The sequence below is a fragment of the Stegostoma tigrinum genome, chromosome 9, assembly GCF_030684315.1.
Source record: "Stegostoma tigrinum isolate sSteTig4 chromosome 9, sSteTig4.hap1, whole genome shotgun sequence".
Taxonomy (NCBI): domain Eukaryota; kingdom Metazoa; phylum Chordata; class Chondrichthyes; order Orectolobiformes; family Stegostomatidae; genus Stegostoma; species Stegostoma tigrinum.
Window position 1 is genome coordinate 83,240,933 of NC_081362.1, and position 17,920 is coordinate 83,258,852.

At 39.7% G+C, this 17,920-nt stretch overlaps 1 protein-coding gene across 3 annotated transcripts in view; it reads right to left on the reverse strand.

Annotated features, from left to right (window-relative positions):
- LOC125454772 (fasciculation and elongation protein zeta-2-like) overlaps window positions 1-17,920 on the reverse strand; it is a 126,304-nt gene that overhangs the window by 35,637 nt on the left and 72,747 nt on the right. For all 3 annotated transcript variants that reach the window (XM_048535965.2, XM_048535964.2, XM_048535966.2), the window contains exons 3-4: window positions 16,865-16,981; window positions 12,981-13,125 (exon numbers count right to left, since the gene is read on the reverse strand). In XM_048535965.2, the coding sequence (XP_048391922.1) occupies window positions 12,981-13,125; window positions 16,865-16,981 (262 nt within the window). The remainder of the gene's footprint in view (window positions 1-12,980; window positions 13,126-16,864; window positions 16,982-17,920) is intronic.

Genomic DNA, 17,920 nt, shown 5'->3' on the forward strand with positions numbered 1-17,920 from the left:
TAGTTCCTGGTTGCCTTCTCCATAAGAATACCTCAGCCAATCAGTAAACATGCTAACCACTAACGTTTTTTTCCTCACATACTGTAAAGTGTTATCATTTGAAATTTACTGTCTTAGGTTCATCCTGATAACTGCAAAATAGAAAGCTTTGGCAACACATTTGCTTTTTTGGCAACATCCAAGTTCTGTGCCACGAAGTGACTCTTCACATATTGTGAGTTACATAATCTAACATATTTACCTTACATTCTTACAGGTAGACAAAAAATGTTTACCCAAATATCAGCGCTTTGCCTGCATAGCTTCTTTTTTTACTATTTCCTTTCATCTTCTCTACAATTAAGTATTCCAGTTGTTAAACAACAAGAAAAACATACAGCTTGAATTTTCAACATGACAAAAGATACACACTGTGCTTTTTCTCTCCCTTGCCTCACAGAACTGGATTTCAAGGGTGCCTGTATTTACATTATTCATTATTTCCTGTGCATTTTTTGTATCAAGTATGGTTGCAGATATCCTTTAATCTAGCTCAGAAGCATTTGAACTGTAGTGTTTTCACAGAGTCAGTATAATCCATCTGCAGCACTTCAAGACCTGTTCTCGCTTCCTTTCTGTTGAAAGCACTGATTAATGCACTTGTGCCTACACGTCTCTGAACATTTTTGATATTTAAGCCTGAAGGAAAAGGACAATATTTAATTTGCAAATTCCATGCTGTTTTATACACATAAATGCACAAACTCTCACTTCCTTGACTTCATCTATTGCTAAATCATCTGTAAAAATAGAGTGTGTTCCAGGTTGTGGCGCTTCCCAATATACAACCCAAACTCTGGGTCAGCTATGCAGATGACACCTTCGTGTATCAAATGCACAAGACTAGAAGAAGCGCACCAACACAAAACAACATCCTCACGATTTTCTTCTTCTTTTGTGAATTTTATTCCAATAACCAACTACCCTTCCCAGACATGTTAGAACACAAGAACAGGAAACTCCAGGCTAGAAACTCCAGAAAGACCACACGTATGGACCAGATACTTAATTACTCCAGCAACCACCACAACACCCATAAATGGAGCTGCATCAGGACATTATTCAAATGGACCACAACACACTGCAGCAACACGGAATTGCGCAAAGCAGAACAGGAGCACTTATACAGAGTTTTTGAAAGGAATGACCCAAAAAGCACAATCTGCCATTACCTCCGTGACAGACTACAAGACAACACAACACAGCAAGACACAATAGACACCCTATTGTACATCAGAGACATATCAACAATGACCACAAGTCTATTCAGACCCATAGGTATCAGGGTAGTCCACGAATCAACAACCACCCTGCAACAGTTACTGATAAACATAAAAGATCCCATACCCACAACCAATAAAACTAATGTAATATACAAAAACTATCATGCAAGGACTGTGAGAAACATTACATAGGCCAAACTGGAAGAACGCTGACAATAAAGATACATGAACACCAACTAGTCTCCAAGAGACACGACCCATTCCCACTGGTCTCAATACACACGGACAAAGGACACAAATTTGACTAGGACACCACATCCATAATAGCACACGCCAATCAGAGACATGCCAGCAAATTCCTGGAGGCCTGGTATTCCATAGGGAATTCCATCAACAACCACATTGAACTGGACCTGATATACAAACCCCTGAAAAACAGAACCGGAAGTAATGCCAACCACCCAACAAACCACAGCATATAAATAACAAGCGTGACACAACACCAACACTTCACCGGAGGCACACTGACGATGTTAAGTCCTCCTTTTAAAATTACCTTTGTGTCATTTATGACTTATAGAGTTCAAATACTGGTTATCTTTCCAGTTTTGCCCCTTGTTTTAAAATGTTACAAGGAGAACTGTGCAAAGTAGGCAAATTCATTTTGCAAGCAAACAACTCTAACAACTATTAGACAATAACACTGGGATCTAATCTGGGATGGATTGTTAGAATGCAGAAAATAGGGATTAAGAGTAATCATGCAGAGTAGAGCAAAATGGCATTTCACAAAGATCAGTGCTGGAACCATTACTCTTCATTTTGTACACTGACAATGTGGATTTTAACTAAAAACAGTGGCAAGAATGTGGATCTCACTATCATGCAGGGATTAAAGTGAACATCGAACGTTTTCAAGGAAGAGTCAGACATAGTTCTTAGAGGTAAAGGGATCAAAAGGAAATTAAGAGATTGAGAATAGGGTTCTGAATTAGATGATAAGCCATGATCATACTGAACGGTTGAGCATGCTTGAAGGGTTGAATGGTGGATCCCTACTCCAATTTTCTCTGTGTTCCTTTGCAATAGTACAGTTGAAATTATTTTCTGCATTGCTTTCAATTGAATAGTGGTTGTATCGCACCCAGCATTTGTACTCAGCCACAAAAGCCAAAACATCCAAATTCTGTGGCACAAAAAGGTTCAACATTCAATAAAGGTTGCATCTGTTTTGCACTCTTCCCATTTTTAGACAACCCACTACCATCACTGAATGAAAAAGGAGATAACATGCTAAAGCTCAACAGGGCAGGGAGAAACGCAAATGTGAGGTGAATTCCTTCATTACTGGAATAGTACAGCACAGGGGGAGGTCAGTTAGCTCACTGAGTCAACGCTAGCTACTTTGAACAGCAAATCAACTAGTCCCACTTCCCACTTTTTCCTGATACCCTTCAATATTTCTTCCCCTCTTTGAAAACTCTTTTGTAAATTAATATTGAATCCACATCCACAACCCTTTCAGGTAGTACATTCCAAAGTGTAACTATTCACTGCATAGAAATTTGATCCTTGTTTTGCCTCTGGTTCTTTTGTCCATTACATAGCTCTATAGCTCAGAGGTTAGAGCACTGGTCTTATAAACCAGGAGTCGTGAGTTTGAGTCTCACTGGGTCCTGTGGCAATTTAGGAGCTGAGTCAGCACGGCTTCTTTAAGAGGTGGTCATGCCTGATAAATCTGAGTGGCTCAGTAGTTAGCACTGCTGCCTCAACACCAGGGACCCAGATTCAATTCCAGCCATGGACGGCTGTCTGTGTGGAGTCTGCACATTCTCCCCATGTCTGCGTGGGTTTCCAGTGGGTGCTCCAGTTTCCTCCTAGGGTAGGTGGATTGGACATGCCAAAAGTGCTCATAGTGCCTAGGGGTGTTTAGGTTAGGTGGGTTAGACAATGGGAAATTAGGGGTTGTGGGTCTGGATGGGATGCTCTTCAGAGGGGCAGTGTGGACTTGTTGGGCCAAATGGCATGCTTCCAGGCTGTCGGAATTCTATGGTTCTAATGACACCTCATTTCTATACTATTTGGTTATTAACTCTTCAGCCATTGAAAACAGCTTGACTTTAATTACACTATTAAAACCTTTCATGATTTTAAACACTCCCATTAAACCTCTTCAGGTCAGATGATCTGGAATGATGGAACAGGGCTCAAGTAAAGCATAAATGTGGGTCAAATGGTCTGTTTCTCTGCCACATATTTTATGTATGCAATCCAATGCAAGTGGGAAAAAGTTTGTGTACTTACAATAATAGTCAGGATGAGTTACAGCAATCTAAATATATGGGCTGCCTAAGTGCATTTATAAAATGTTTAAAACAACTTTAAATAGATAAACATGCCTCAAGACTGATAAATACATCATTCATCAAAAAGAGCCTACCAAGTGTGTTAAGATTCCACTTAAACATGCGTAGCATAAAACGAATTGCAGTCCTAATTAATATTCTACAGACCCTTTGCTCAATGAAAACAAAAATTGGCTCAATATGCTTGGTGGATTTTTTTTTTAAAAAAGGAAAGTGTGTGACATACAGAATAAGTATCATTGTTACCATCCGGCAGGATGGCTCACATTGAAATACAGCAGGGAAAAATTACAATATTTCCAGTTAAAGAATTCACACAAATGTATCAACATGTGTAAAACTTTGATGATGTGTCACAAGGCAACAGATGTATTTGGATCTTCTAATGACAAGTCAAAACTGAAATTGTTTGTGCTGTTAAAAATTTAAAATAGCCTAAATGCATTTCACCGAAATCATCAGTTTCCAAGTTTACTAACATCTCAGAAAAAAAAAGATTTTGACTCGTGCTCTATATTGATAAGTTCTGAAATTTGCTACGATCTCCAAGTAATGTGAAGTTGATAATTTTATCATTCTTGTTTCTGTGAATCTGACTTTTATAGATGAAGCAAAGCCAGGTGCAACAATAGTTAGGCTTCGTGAGTCAACTGTCACATTCCAAGAACAAATGTAAAATCTTCAGTCAAAGTAAAATGTTGAAAAGATGGATTTAAAATTTCAAATTAGTCCCCATCTTGAAATGCTTTAACACTGACATTCTGCCATTATAGGGTCAGAAGTGTGACTGATTACTGATGATCTGTGTTCTTCTACATTCATAACTAGGTGCCACTTAAAAACGTCAGTAATTACTTCGTGCAAAATCTAGTTGCCTCGATCAAATTTCCACAATACCCCTTTACTCTTTTAGTCAAGTCCCTCAATTAATACCCACTACTAGAGTCATAGTCATAGAGATGACCAGCACAGAAATCAACCCTTCAGTCCAACTTGTCCATCCCAACCAGATATCCTAAATAAATCTAGTCCCACTTGCCAGCATTTGGCCCATATTCCTCTTAAACCTTTCCTATTCATATGCCCATCCAGATGTCTTTTAAATGTTGTTATTGCACCAACCTCCACCACTTTAACAGCTCATTCCATACATGCACCACCCTCTGCTTGAAAAAGTTGCCCCTTAGGATCCTTTCAAGTCTTTCCCCTCTCACCTTAAACCTATGCCCTGTAGTTCTGAGCTCCCCCCACCCTGGGGAAAAGACTTTGGCTATTCACCCAATCCATGCCCCTCATCATTTTATAAACCTCTGTACAGTCACCCCTCAGACTCTGGCACTCCAAGGTAAATAGCCCCAGCTTATCCAACCTCTCCCCATAGCTCAAACACTCTAATCCTGGCAATATCCTTGTCAATCTTTTCTGGATCCTTTCAAGTTTCACAACATTCTTCCTATAGCAGGGAGACCAGAATTATTTGCAGTATTCCAAAAGTGGCCTAACCACCGTTCTGTGCAGCTGCAACATGACCTCACAACTCCTACACTCAATACACTGACCAATAAACAGAAGCATACCAAACACCTTCTCCACTATTCTAAACACCTGCAAATCCACTTTCAAGGAACTATGAACCACCACCCCAAGGTCTCTTTGTTCAACAATACTCTCCAGGACCTTACCATTAAGTGTATAAGCCTTTCCAAAATGCAGGATCTCACGTTTATCTAAATTAAACTCCTCAGCCCATTTGACCATCGGATCAAGATCCCACTGTACTCTGGAGTAACCTTCTTCGCTGTCCTCTACACCTCCAATTTTGGTGTCATCTGAAAACTTGCTAACCATACCTCCTATGTTTACATCCACATCATTGATATAAATTATTAAAAGGATTCAACACCAACTCTTGTGGCACAGCGCTGGTCACTGGCCTCCAGTCTGAAAAGCAACCCTCTACCACCAGCCTCTGTCTTCTACCTTCAAGCCAGTTCTGTAGCCAAATGGCTAGTTTTCCCTGTATTCCATGTGACTGAACCTTGCTAACCAGTCTACCATGAGGAATCTTGTCAAATGCCTTACAGAAATCCATACAGATTACATCCACCACTCTGCCCTCAATCCTCTTCATTACTTCTTCAAAAACTCAAATAAGTTAGTGAGACGCTGATCACCCATACACAAAGCCACATTGACTATCCCTCATCAGTTCTTGCCTTTTCAAATACATGTAAATCCTGTCCCTCATGATCCCCTCCAACAACTTGCCCACCACCGATGTCAGGCTCATCAGTCTACAGTTTCCTGGCTTTTCCTTACCACCTTTCTTAAATAGTAACACCAGGTTAGCTAACCTCCAGTTTTCTGGAACCTCACCTGTGGCTATCAATGATACAAATATCTCAGCAAAGGGCCAAGACAATCACTTCCCTAGCTTCTAGGGTACACTTGACCAGGTCCTGGGAATTTATCCACCTTCATGCATTTTAAGCCATCTAGCACCTCTTCCTCTGTAATATAGATATTTTTCAAGCTATCACTATTTATTTCCCCACATTCTATGTCTTCCATATCCTTCTCCACAATAAACACTGATGCAAAATACTCATTTAGTATCTCGCCCATTTCTTGTGGTTCCACACATAGGTGACCTTGCCGATCTTTATGGGGCACTATTTCTTCCCTAGCTACCCTTTTGTCATTAAATGTATTTGGAGAAGCTCTTTGGATTCCCTCAACCTTATTTGCCAAAGCTATCTCATGTCCCTGTTTGTCCTCCTGATTTCGCTCCTAAGTCTACTGCTACTACCTTAATACTCTTCTCAGGATTGAATTAATCTCTGCTGTCTATACCTGACATGCGCTTCCTTCTTTTCTTGACCAAAACCTCAGTTTCTTTAGTCATCCAACATACCCTACACTCAACAGCCTTGCCCTTCAACCTATTGGGAACATACCATCTCTGGACTCATTATCTCGTTTTTGTAGGCTTCCTATTTTCCAGTCATCCCTGCACCAAGGCTTCAAATGAACCTGATGCATCAAAATTGCATTTTCAGAAAAAGTAATTTTTCATTACTGGTTACTATCATGGCCATCAATAACAACAACTACTAGCCAAGAGCCTCAGGGCCATCCAAATCAAAAGCTGTTCATTTCATCTGCATCCTTCCCAACAGATTGAACGTCCATCCTCTCCACCACTGTATCGAGTCTGCAGTAAATGCTATTTACATATAAAGTGTGACAACTTGTTAAACTTTCTTCAGAAATAATCTTTTAGGCCTACAATCTTTACTGTCATGCAATAGAGGATCATGCAATTTACCATAACCTTCAAATTTCTGTTAGGTGAACACCAAACTGATATGGCATACACTGCCATTCATTCACTGACACTGGCACTGGACCAAAATCCCAGGACTTTATTTAACATTTTAAGAGTCCTACCAGATAAATGACAGTAATGCTTCCTAAAGGTGGTCAATCATTTTCTGAAAGTAATGAAAATAGCAATAAGTGCAATCTTGCTCACATCAAATACATCCTAAAAATAAATTAAAAAGAAAGTTGTGTTTTGTATTTTTGCATATTCAAAAATATCAACTTTCATAATTAAACCAATACTTGTTATCATAGATTCATAAAGACATACAGCATGGAAAGAGACCTTCTGATGCAACTCATCCATGACAACCAGATATCCTACATTAATCTAGTCCAGTTTGCGAGCATTTAGTCCATATCCCTCTAAACCCTTCCTATTCATGTACCCATCCAGATGCCTTTTAAGTGTTGTAATTTTACCAGCTGCCACCACCTCCTCCTCTGGCAGCTCATTCTATACATGCTCCACCTTCTGCATGAAAAAGTCGCCCCTCAGATCTCCGTTAAATCTTTCCCCTCTCACTTGAGATCTATGCCGTCTAGTTCAAGACTCCCCCTCCGCCACCCCGCTCCTCTGGGCCACCTTAGAGAAAAGGCCTTGTCTATGTACCCTATCCATGCCCCTCATAACTTCCGCCCACTCAGCCTCTCCCTATAGCTCAAGCCTGGCAACATCCTTGTAGAATCTCTTCAAGTTTTACAACGTCTTTCCTACGGCAGGTACAACAGAATTGAATGCAGTCTTCCAAAAGTGGTCTAACCAATGTCCTGTATAGCCACAACATGACCTTCCAACTCCTATACTCAATGCACTGACCAATAAAGGTAAGTGTCGTACAGATTCTGCACAACCCTGTTGGGTGATTGTGACAAATAAAAATATCCGCTGTCATTAGAGACAAAGGAATGAAGTATTGCTTTCTGTATCATGCTGTTTCTCCTGCAGACGTCAAACTTTTAATTGTATTAATTATTAATATAATAATTCATTAGCTACATTAATTTAATGTCAGCCTTTTTCACTTTGTAGTGCATGTTATCACTGACCATTTATTTTGTTCTGTTGTTATCTCATGATACTATATTATGAAAAGCAAAGAATAAACACATCACTAACTCTATGAATCTACGGCCATTCAAATACCATGCCATTAGAAATTTCATGAGGCCAGTGACAGAATTGGTGTGGACATATTGCTGATTGACACAGTTGCAGCATAAATCGGCATTGTAGCTCTTCTTGCTCTACAAAGATCTGGCAAATTGAGCTTCCAAGCAAGCTACTCTTATTTATGCAATTATTAGATTTGAAATTTCTCCTCTGGTATAGATGAATAACAACTTTATTGATAACAATATGTATAGAGTAGAGAAGAAAACAATTTGGTTTCCAATTCATTTCTTAGCTGTTCCCATAGCATTATTTTGTAAACTCCAGTTTAGTGTCAGATCAGATCAAGGCACACTTTCAGGCACCAATCCTCTCTAACCTGTTGCCAGACTGTTTAAGAATGGTCAAGGTTAATTTGGTGTCAGAGATAATGGGAACTGCAGATGCTGGAGAATTCCAAGATAACAAACTGTGAGGCTGGATGAACACAGCAGGCCAAGCAGCATCTCAGGAGCTTGGCCTGCTGTGTTCATCCAGCCTCAGTTTGTTATCAAGGTTAATTTGGCGATTGAATTGCCTTTGGGCTGTATCAAGTCTATGGAAAATCATGGCTATGAACCTACAAATACAACTCTGCACCACAACTGAAGTGTTGGATTACTCATCATCCTATCACATTCCAGGATATAGAGCTGGGACTTTAAAGGTTAAAGCTTCTGCTGTTTTTTTGTGTCTCGCAATGCTTTAGACTGTGTACACGTGATCTACTTTGATAGACTAGCTTGAAAGTATTCATATTCCATAAATGAAGATTGATGCTAGCAGCTTCCTAAACTATGTAATCAGTGTACATGAAAAAAGTTACTTCCATAAAACAATTTATTTCATCACTATGGTTTTTACAAAACAAGTAATATAAAACTAAAAAGATAATTTGAACATTCTTTAGAATGTATTAAAAGAAATAGACAATAGACGATAGGTGCTGGAGTAGGCCATTCGACACTTCGAGCCAGCACCACCATTCATTATGATCATGGCTGATTATCCACAATCACTATTTTGTTCCTGCCTTATCCCCACAACCCTTGATTCCACTATCTTTAAGAACTCTATCTATCTCTTTCTTGAAAGTATCCAGAGACTTGGCCTCCACTGCCTTCTGGGGCAGAGCATTCCATACATCCACCACTCTGGGTGAAGAAGTTTTTCCTCAACTCTGTTCTAAATGGCCTACCCCTTCTTTTTAAACTGTGTCCTCTGGTTCTAGACTCACCCATCAGCGGAAGAATGCTTCCTGCCTCCAGAGTGTCCAATCCCTTAATAATTTTATACGCCTCAATCAGATCCCCTCTCATCCTTCTAAATGTTATCATTCCATGCAGTCCAAATGCACGCTGCTAGTTGTAAAGAATTAATCTCTTTCAAATATGTTGCAATTCAGTTTAGTACGATTTTTATCCACTTAATAATGCTATTTCACCTTTGATGTGTTTGGGACATAAAAAGGAAAGATAAGAAGAAACTATCTTCATCCTCCTGAAGGTAATCTTTACAACTAGGATCTGACAATCCAGTAAGTTCCTGCCGTGGAAGGTGTACAACTCAATTAACTGAATGAAAGTGAAAAACCTACATAAATTCTAATTGATTTTCTCTGTATTTTGGAATAAATGATGGCCATTTCATCAAGTAGTCATATTTGACTTGAAAAGTTAACTCTCTCTCTATAGCTTTTGCCAGATCTACTGAATACCTCTAGCACTTTCCATTTTTATTATGGAATTACGTTGCTCATTAAGAACCCTCTATACTACAGTTAGGTTTGAAAATTAATTTGTATTTTGTTCTGAATGACCTGTATGTTAAGTTAGAGGCCTTGGTTTACCCGAGTAAATTCATCAAATTCTGATTTCACAATATAGGCTGCAAGATTTATCTTCGTATTTTGGAGACCATATTCTACAGTTCATTCATTTACAATGAGAGACATTGGTTTACCATGACTGAATAATCAAAAGCCATCATGTCGACAAGAAATGAAAGTCCTTCCAAGAGGAAGAAAGTTAAATGAAAAAGCAGGATAAAGAAATACAGTTGCTCCTGTGAATCATCGTGCGGCAAAAACAAAGAGGTTATCTGTTTTGCCACAGATCAATGGAGATGGAACGAGGAAGTGATCAAGAAAGGGTACCTATAAATTGTTATTGATGTTAAACAAAAAGCTATGCTCACTTATGCCTCCTGGTGAAGGATGTGGCAACAGAATCTAATTTTGAACTCTGCGTAAGTGGATACTGTAAATGGTTCTCTGTCTTTGAAATCTACCATCATCCATGTTCTCAGATCAATTCTTCACTCCACAGTCCTAGCACACCATTGTGCTCTCTCCAACCTCTCTTGCCTCTCTAAAGATCATGAAAGTTATGCTGCCTCAAATCTATTTCCACCTTTCCATTCATGAATCCTTCCAACCAGGTTTCTGACTTTGCTGAAACATTTCTTATCAAACTTGCAAATGACATCCTACTTTACAAAACAAAAAGTACACTAGAACAGTCAAGTCTAGTCTATCTTGACCAGTGTGAACCCTTTGACACAGCTGATCAAATCAGCCTCATTTAAAGGCCTCTCCAGTCATTCAACCTGTCTAATCTAGCTATACCTTTAATTATCACATAACCAGAAACAGCTTCTTTACTTTCTAGCTCACCATTAAGTCACATGGCACCCAAGAATCAATCTATAGCCTCCTCTTTCATCTCATGTAAATAGAGTCCCAGAAACTCAGCCCAATTTTTCACATGTACACCGACAATACCCATTTCTACCTCACCAACTCACTCAACTCTTCAACTGCGGCTAAATTATTTTCTGCTTATCCAGATCCAATACTTCATAATCAAAAATTTCCTCAAAATTAAGTTTTTGGAAGACAGAAATCATTATTTGCATGCTTCAAATTCTGTTCCTCAGCTGCAGACTTCACCCATCTCCCAAGCAACAGTGCAAGGTTAAGCCTGTCAGTTTGCACCCCATATCACATTTCACCATGAGAAAACCTTGCAATCTCATTCTTGCAGATGGCACAAATATCTATTTCAACCTCTGTAATGTTATCCAACTTTGTCCATTCCAGTTCATTTTCTGTTGAAAACATCATTCTTTTGTTACCCCAAGACTTGTCAATAGCAATTCATTCCTGGCTAATGTCCTGCACTCTACCACCTGTAAACTTTATGCCAAACAAAGTTCTGCTACCAAAAACAAAAAATGCGGAAATCACAGTGGGTTCAGCAGCATCCATGGACAGAGAGCAAGCTAATGTTTCAAGTCTAGATGATTCTTCAGCAGAGCTGACAAGAAGTGTAGAAGGGGCAGCATTTATGCAATAGTGGGGTGGGAGGGTGGAGAGGTGGAGTGGTGCAGCCTTTCTACACCTTCACTCCATACTTCACATCTGCTCTGAAGAATCATCTAGACTCAAAATGTTTGCCTGTTCTCTCCCCACACATGCTGCCTGACCTGCTGAGATTTCCAGCACATTTTGTTTTCGGTACAAATTCCAGCAGCAGTAATTTACTCTTAAAACTCTGCTACCCATGTCGTAATTAGCAACAAGTCCTGTTCTCCCATCGACTTGGTGTTCACTGACTTACACTAGCTACCTGTTAAGCAAAATTGTTATTAAAATTTTCATTTTCACTTTCAAATATCTTCATTGGTTTTCCCCTCCTTATCTCTAAGTTGCTCCAACCCAACAACTCACTGAAATAGCTACACTCCTAATCCAAGTCTTTTGTGCATCTCATTTTTAATCAGCTATTATTATATTGTCTAATAGCCAAATATTGTCATTTATAATGCTGTTATGAATTGTCTTGAGATATTTTATTATGTTACAAGTACTATATAAAGATGAGTTAATGTTGTTTAAGGAGATTAAAAAATGCTGAAATTTAATAGAAACAAAGAACATACACTTAGCCGTTCAAGCCTGCTCTGCCATTCAATACGATCATGGGCTACCGTTCAACTCTGTATCCTGTTCCCTTTTTCTCCCTAGATCCTTGGAATGCTTTAGTCCTAACAATTATATGTACACATCTTTCTTATAGAAATAATACTTTTGGCTCACTAATTTTCATACTCGTAAGTCATGAAAACAGAAATTGCTGGACAAACTCAGGAGATCTGGCAGCATCAGTGGAGAGAAAGAGTCATCATTTTTGGTCGAGTGAAGGGTTACTGGATCAAAATGTTGACTCTGCTTTCTCTCCAAAGATGATGCCAGACCTCCTGGGCTTCTTCAGCAATTTGTTTTTGTTTCAGATTTCTGCATACGCAGTTCTTTGTTTTTTAAGCCATAAGGAATATAGTCAAATGCACTTAAAGTGAGGCTAATTGACAATTTGAAGCAGAAGGCAGGTTAAGGGCCAGGGATTAGCATAATAAATTTGCATTACTCAGATTACAATATGCAGAACACAACCAAAGTAAACTTCAGGCTTCACGCTCTACACTGGCACAAGACAATCTGCTTAGTGTGTGCACCTGATCAGCCTGTCTCACATAATGACTTCTATAAAAATATGGCAAAATTAAATCTGAAAGGGTGCACATTTTAAAATTTTTAACATCAGAATTTTTTTAAAAAATCTATTTCAAATAATTCATTGTTATCTCAGATATTCTCTCTGCTAAAACAAAATACTGCAACAATCTTTTGACGGATTATGCATCCATGTTATCTTTGCTACAATAACGTTGAAAGTTTTGCTTTACTTTGCTAATTTTTCACAAAATCACTACTCCCATAACCCAATTTTAATTACATGCATCCAAAGTGCTTACGTTCTTCATAACTGTTGCTGGTGTTGGATCTTTTGAGCGTCTGGATTTCCTGAGATAATATGGAAAGTCGGTCAGACTGTGTGGGTGTGTCATCTTCCTCAGGATCAGGAGATTCTTGCATCATTTCCTCAATTTCCTCGATGACCTTGTGAAGGAGGATGAAGGAAATTTTATTACACCTATTATCATGCATACACACAACTGCTATTGATAACCAATGGCAGTAACAGTAAAACACTTACTGCAGCAGTTGGTCTAGCAACTCAGTCTTTCATACTTGTACTTGGTTACTCAGCAACTTCGCCACGTCAAATCACAAACAAACATTCACAACTTTAAGAGTTTACAATATCCACAAGCTGAAACAAGTAATTGGTGTAAAGATACTGTCATATTATGTTAAAAGGGAGACCAGTATCATGCAGCTAGCTGAACAGGTCTTGCAAATTTCTCTCCTTTAAATTCACACTTGTGACATGGGAACCACTGGCAGGCCAGTGAGTGGCTGGCTGGCTGGCTAGTTGCCTTTGAGAAGGCTGTGGTGATCTGCTGCTTGCTAGAATTGCTGCAGTTTACAGAAGCTATCAGTCTGTGCCTGTTCAGTCAGTTGCTTATTTGACCAGTAAGCAGCTGTAACTGTTCTCAGACAACCTAATGACAGGAGAATACAGAAGTGTTTTCAGATCGGGTCTTCTTTGGACACGGGAAGAAGCAACCTCTATGTACAAACTGGCAAAGAGCTTAGAAGGAATAGCACAATTTAGCTGCATCAAAGTCAACCTTCTTGAAATATAAAAACACTGTTGCATAATTTATTCTGATAATTAAAATTTAAGCAGTTACAGTATCATACCAGTTGCATAATGAACAGCAAGGTAAGAAACGGGGCTCTCTTCCCATTACCCACATCCAGAAAAGCACTGGGGAATTTCAGGGCCCAGTTTAAAAGTTTGCTAAAAATGCAACAAAATACAAACTTACATGCACCAATGCAATGCGCTTTCAGATATTTAACTCCATGAGATTTTAATAACTGGAAGTAACAAAACTGTTTTTTGAGAATTGCATTAAATAACCACATGCCTATTTTTGTACAATGTGCAATAATATGTAATTGAATTTATAGAAAAGATGAAACAGAATTTTATGTTAAAACTGTTTTACAACAGATTTGAGAAGACAGTACAAGGATTTTGTGACATTTATATTCAGTCTAGCTCTGTAAGAAGCCTTCTCATCTCAGTCAATTGAGAGATTTAAATCCCTCTTGTAGCACAACACCGAGGAACTGCTACATTTTCAGCGATGCTACTAAATTAAGGATCAATGTCTGACCCGTGGATGTGAGAATCCCAATATAATGTTCAAAGAGGAACAATTAGCTTGACAAAATGGATAACACTTCAAATATTTCTCATGTCTATTTCTAGTCAGAGTTAGAGTTAGAGGGGACAATTTTAATTCTCAAGAATGGATTGGTTAGTGACAAATAACATTTGAAATCCTTTTAAATCTCAAAATTGACCACAAGCCATCTACTTCTGGATTTGTACAGCTGTGTCAGGGGAAGCAATCTACTCTTTAAAGTCGGTTAATCATTTTCAATTAAAAACAAAACCAGTTGCATGTCTTATTTACTGAAATATGGTAGTCATTGCTGTAAACAAAACAAAAAAAAAGTGTTACTGCAACAATTTATGCCAATGCTGCTGCTGGACTGAAGCAATTTTGATGAACCCTGCATTGGAAGTCCAGCTGGAAAAATCTGGAAAGGCTAAGTAAGAAACTTTTTATCTGAAGATTTGTCCATTTCTCAGATTGGAAAGGAACATTGCAGAGATAATGACAAACTTTTGGAATTCTTTATCTCCAGAGGCTGTGACACTCGGTCATTGAGCATGTGCAACACAAAAACTGATACATTTCTAAAATGAATGGATATTGAGTCAATGGGATATAAACTGTATGGAGGTGGATGATTAACCATGATCTGCTTGAATGGCACAGCAGATGCAACAGACTGAGCAGCACACTCCTGCTCTTATTTCCCAAGCTTTTCGTTTAACTGGATTTCTTTTGAATGCACAGAATGCATTTCATAAAGTTTGGGAAATTTGGCTCATAAAAGGAGTAAAATGGACATAACCTAGAAGGCAAGTTCTTTACAGCAGTGTTTCCGGGAGGTGAAATGAGAACTTTACACAAGCCACTGTTCATCCAACCTCCTCACCTTCTGTAGAATCCAACCCTTCCCATCTCCTGCTCCAGGCAATTTCACACTAATGGTAAACCTACTCTCCTCTTTCCCTTACTCCCACCCCCACCCCCACTGCAGCAAGGAAGTCCAGCAGGCTTCTCAGTTCATCAGGTGCTTCTTCAACAAAGTCCTGCCTTGTGGAGTTGGAGACATTTGTAAGAGGTCTGGGCTACAAAGCTATGAAAACTTGCATCAAGAAGAAATGAGTGCTTTTTGGGGGAATCATGGGGTGGAAGACATCGGAAGAGGGGAAGGCTTACATTGGTCAAACCCCTAACAGTTATTCATATTCCCAATTGGTCAAAAGATTGGGCAAATGTAAATCCCCATCCCAAACCCACCCGGTAGGCAGACCATCCTGATTTCCTTATTGGCAAAGGAACTATTTTTACTTGCCTTCCTAACAGGAAGGACTCAGGCTGATAAAAGCCTCAAGACAGTAAGAAGTTATTGATTGACTACTCGAGGGCTTTAATTAGTGGTGGTTGAGAAAGGGGCACATGAACCTTCCCACCCAGAACTTTATTAAAAGTAGTGGGAAGGTGGGGGCAGGCATCTCTCCAGCGTCAACCCACCCCATTATTCATCCATCCAACTACCTAACCGAATTCTTGAATGGAGGGGAAAATTCCATCCATGCTCTCAGACCTCTATGTCTTTGATCTCTCATTAAACATTAGGGCTGGAGTGTTGTGGCTTGAAGGCTCAATCCAGGATTTGAAAATTGATCTAACTTGGTTATTTCAGTGTCAGGACAGAACACTACGCTGTGTGATTTATCACATAGATTGAGTCATAGAGTTGTACATCACAGAACAGACTCTTTGGTCCAACTCAACCATGCTGACCAGTATCCTACATAATCTACTTGCCAGCATTTGGCCCATACCCCTCTAAACTCTTCCTATTCATAGACCCATCCAGATGCCTTTTAAATGTTGTAATAGTCCCAGCCTCCACCAGTTCCTCTGGCAGCTTATTCCATACACACACCACCCTCTGCATGAAAAAGTTGCCCCTTAGGTCCCTTTTAAATCTTTCCCCTCTCATCTTAAACCTATGCCCTCTAGTTTTAGATTCCCCACCCTGGGCAAAAGACCTTGTCTATTCAACTCATCCATGACCCTCGTGATTTTATAAACCTCTATAAAAGGTCACCTCTTAGCTTCTTGTGCTCCAGGGAAAATAGCCCCAGCCTATTCAGCCTCTCCCTGTAGCTCAAACCCTCCAACCCTGGCAACATCCTCAAATCTTTTCCGAGCCCTTTCTAGTTCCACACCATCCTTCCTACAGGAGACAGACCAGAACTGCATGCAAAAGTGACTGAACCAATGTCCGGTACATTGAACTCCCAACTTCTGTACTCCTTGCACTGACCAATAAATGCAAGCATACCAAATACCTTCTTCTCACTGTATACCTGCAACTCCACTTTCAAGAAATGCACAGTTGATTAGATATAATCTGCTTGATTTTTAAATTGACGTAACTCATTAGATTGGCAGTAAAAAAAGCTGCAATTAATTTGCATAGTTTTACTTCAACAATTTTGAGCTTACAGCAATTTTTTTTTAAAACATCAAGTCCAGCTTTCTTTTATAGTTTGGAACACTCAAATTGAAGTCACCTGTTCAGCTGTGAAGAGTGGCTCATCATTTATACAAGAGACGATAATAGAATGCATGTCCAATTGATCCCGTAGCTCCTCATCATCAGAAAGATCGAGGTTAAGGTTATCGTTCATCTAGAAAACAAAAATAAAGCCAATATTTAAATTACTTGTGTCTTTTATTATGGAACGATAAAAATGCAAGCAATTGTTGTAATAAGTTATTCTTCTCATTGGCTTTTATTCATTACTGACTTCTGAAGAACAAAATTACTGCAGCCAATTATTAATCTTATTTGTGTATGTTATCCTAAATGGGTATCAATGAAGATCACAGGTGACTACTCCACTAAAAAACACAACGCTGTTTCAAATAACAAAGCGTGGAGCTGGATGAACACAGCAGGCCAAGCAGCATCTCAGGAGCACAAAAGCTGACGTTTCAGGCCTGGACCCTTCATCAGAAAAGGGGGATCGGGAGAGGGTTCTGAAATAAATAGGCCCAGGATGAACATGTTGTTTAAGGAATGGGAGGGGGAGTGGAAATGGTTCGCGACTGGGAGGTGCAGTTGTTTACTGCGAACTGAGCGTAGGTGTTCTGCAAAGCGGTCCCCAAGCCTCTGCTTGGTTTTCCCGATGTAGAGGAAGCTACAACGGGTACAGCAGATGTAGTACACCACATTGGCTGATGTGCAGGTGAACATTTACTTGATGTGGAAAGTCTTTGCAGAAAGCGGAGGCTTGGGGACCACTTTGCAGAACACCTACACTTGGTTCACAATAAACAACTGCACCTCCCTGGCGTGAACCATTTCAACTCCCCCTCCCATTCCTTAGACGACATGCCCATCCTGGGCCTCCTGCAGTGCCACAACGATGCCACCCGAAGGTTGCAGAAACAGCAACTCATTCCGCTTGGGAGCTCTGTAGCCCAATGGTATCAATGTGGATTTCACCAGCTTCAAAAATCTCCCCTCCCCCGGTGCATCCCAAAACCAGCCCAGCTCGTCCCTGCGTCCCAAACCTGTGCTTCCTCTCACCTATCCCCTCCTCCCACCTCAAGCCACACCTCCA